At 41.0% G+C, this 1,853-nt stretch overlaps 1 protein-coding gene across 1 annotated transcript in view; it reads right to left on the reverse strand.

Annotated features, from left to right (window-relative positions):
• Nucleotides 1-276: 276 nt before the first annotated feature.
• The window catches only part of HHLA2 (HERV-H LTR-associating 2), a 25,952-nt gene continuing 24,375 nt past the window's right edge, over nt 277-1,853 (reverse strand). Inside the window, exon 6 of the mRNA XM_007946584.1 lies at nt 277-392. Coding sequence (XP_007944775.1) covers nt 277-392 — 116 coding nt within the window. The remainder of the gene's footprint in view (nt 393-1,853) is intronic.

Raw genomic sequence — 1,853 nt, forward strand, 5'->3', positions numbered from 1 at the left:
GGTCGCTATGAGTCGGGGCCGATTCGACGGCACATAACAACAACAACAACATATACTTCGCTGGTTTTTTGTGTTTCTCTAGAGAACCCAATCTAACACACACACCAACTAGGTTCCAATAAAATCTTCCCATATTTACTAAATTATACTTGTTCAGGTAATATGAAGTATTAAACAGTTGTGTTGAACTCACATGGTATTCATATATCTCAAATACTCAATCCCAGGTTAGCTTGAAGGCTCTAAGCCCCAGGGCCTAGATTCACGTGTGTAGATTCAGGAGCCCATGGAGCAATATGATTTAGAAAGTATGAATGGGTCTGTTTGAAATTTTGAGTGAGCTTTTTCCAGGTAGACAAGTATATGACTTTGTACCCTATCAATTTGGAGACCTAGAAAGAGAAGTTTAAAATTTAGGTAGTGGAGGTGAACAAATGCAAGAGTCTTCACTTTATTCCTGGTTCTGCCCTAAAACACAGAGAATGAATCTACATCTCTCCAAACCAAAAACCAAACTCACTGCCATCAAATCAATTCGACTTATAGCGACCCCTCCTTGGGTTTCCGAGGCAGTATCACTATGGAAGTAGATTGCCCAACCTTCCTTCCAAGAAGTGGCTGGTGGGTTTGAACCGTCAGTCTTCTGGTTAGCAGTCAAATGCCTTAGGCACTATGCCACCACAGCTACACCTCTCTAGCCCATAAAAATGCTGTTCTATTTTATAGGCAAAGAGGTAGAGTGACAAAGAATCTTGAACTGAATATTTGGTAGAGTCAGGATAGCCTCAGCTTTCTTACTTGTGATTTACCCAGGAATATATATTCTTTAAATGAGGTATGGTTTTAAGAAAAGTGGGAGCTCTGGTGGCTTAGTGCCTAAGGCATTTGACTATGAACCAGAAGGCTGGCCATTCAAACTCACCAGCCATTCCTTGGAAGGAAGATTGGACAATCTGCTTCTGTAGAGATACCACCTTGACAATCCAAGTAGAGGTTGCTATGAGTCGAACTGACTCAATGGTAGTGAGTTTTTTTATTTTTTTAAGAAAAGTGAGATAAAAGAAATTGGTTAATGTAATATTAGCTACCTTTCATATGGTGCCTGCAAAGCACTTAACACAGTGTCTAGGACAGACAGACACCATCATTTTATTTTTTAATTTAAAAAAACTCTAGTCCAAGCCTGGTCCTCTTATTTATTGTAAATGAAACACTAATAACCCTGCAAGGTAAGCAGATAGAAAAAAAGAAAAATTTGCCAAGTTGATTGCAACTCATGGCAAACCCATGTGTTGTAGAATAGAAGTATGTTCCACAGGGTTTTCAGTGGCTGTGATCTTTGGGAAATAGATCACGGGGTCTTTCTTCCAAGATCCCTCTGGGCGTATTTAAACCACCAACCAAGTGCTTAACCATTTGTGCTACCCAGGGACTCCAAGTAGATGGAGTTGCCAGTATTAAATAGTAACTTCAAAAATAATAACTCATTGCCATAGAGTTGATCCATCTCATTGTGACCCCATTGGGTTTCCAAGACTAAATTTTTACAGAAGTAGACTGCCTCATCTTTCTTCCATGGAGCAGCTAGTAGGTTCAAACCACCAACCTTTTGGTTAGCAGCCAAATGCCTTAACCACTGTACCACCAGAGCTCCTTGAATACTACCTTAGGGGAAAAAAAAAAGATCTTCTTTAGACAGATATACTAACAGGAGCTCTGGGAGTGTAGCGCCAAAGGCACTTGACTGCTAACCAGAAGGCTGGTGGTTCAAACCCACCAGCCACTCCTCAGAAGGAAGGTTGGGCAATCTACTTCTGTAGTGATACCGCCTCAGAAACCCAAGGAGGAGGGGT

This window comes from Orycteropus afer, unplaced genomic scaffold (assembly GCF_000298275.1).
Source record: "Orycteropus afer afer isolate SDZICR_OR568_19922 unplaced genomic scaffold, OryAfe1.0 scaffold00166, whole genome shotgun sequence".
NCBI lineage: Eukaryota > Metazoa > Chordata > Mammalia > Tubulidentata > Orycteropodidae > Orycteropus > Orycteropus afer.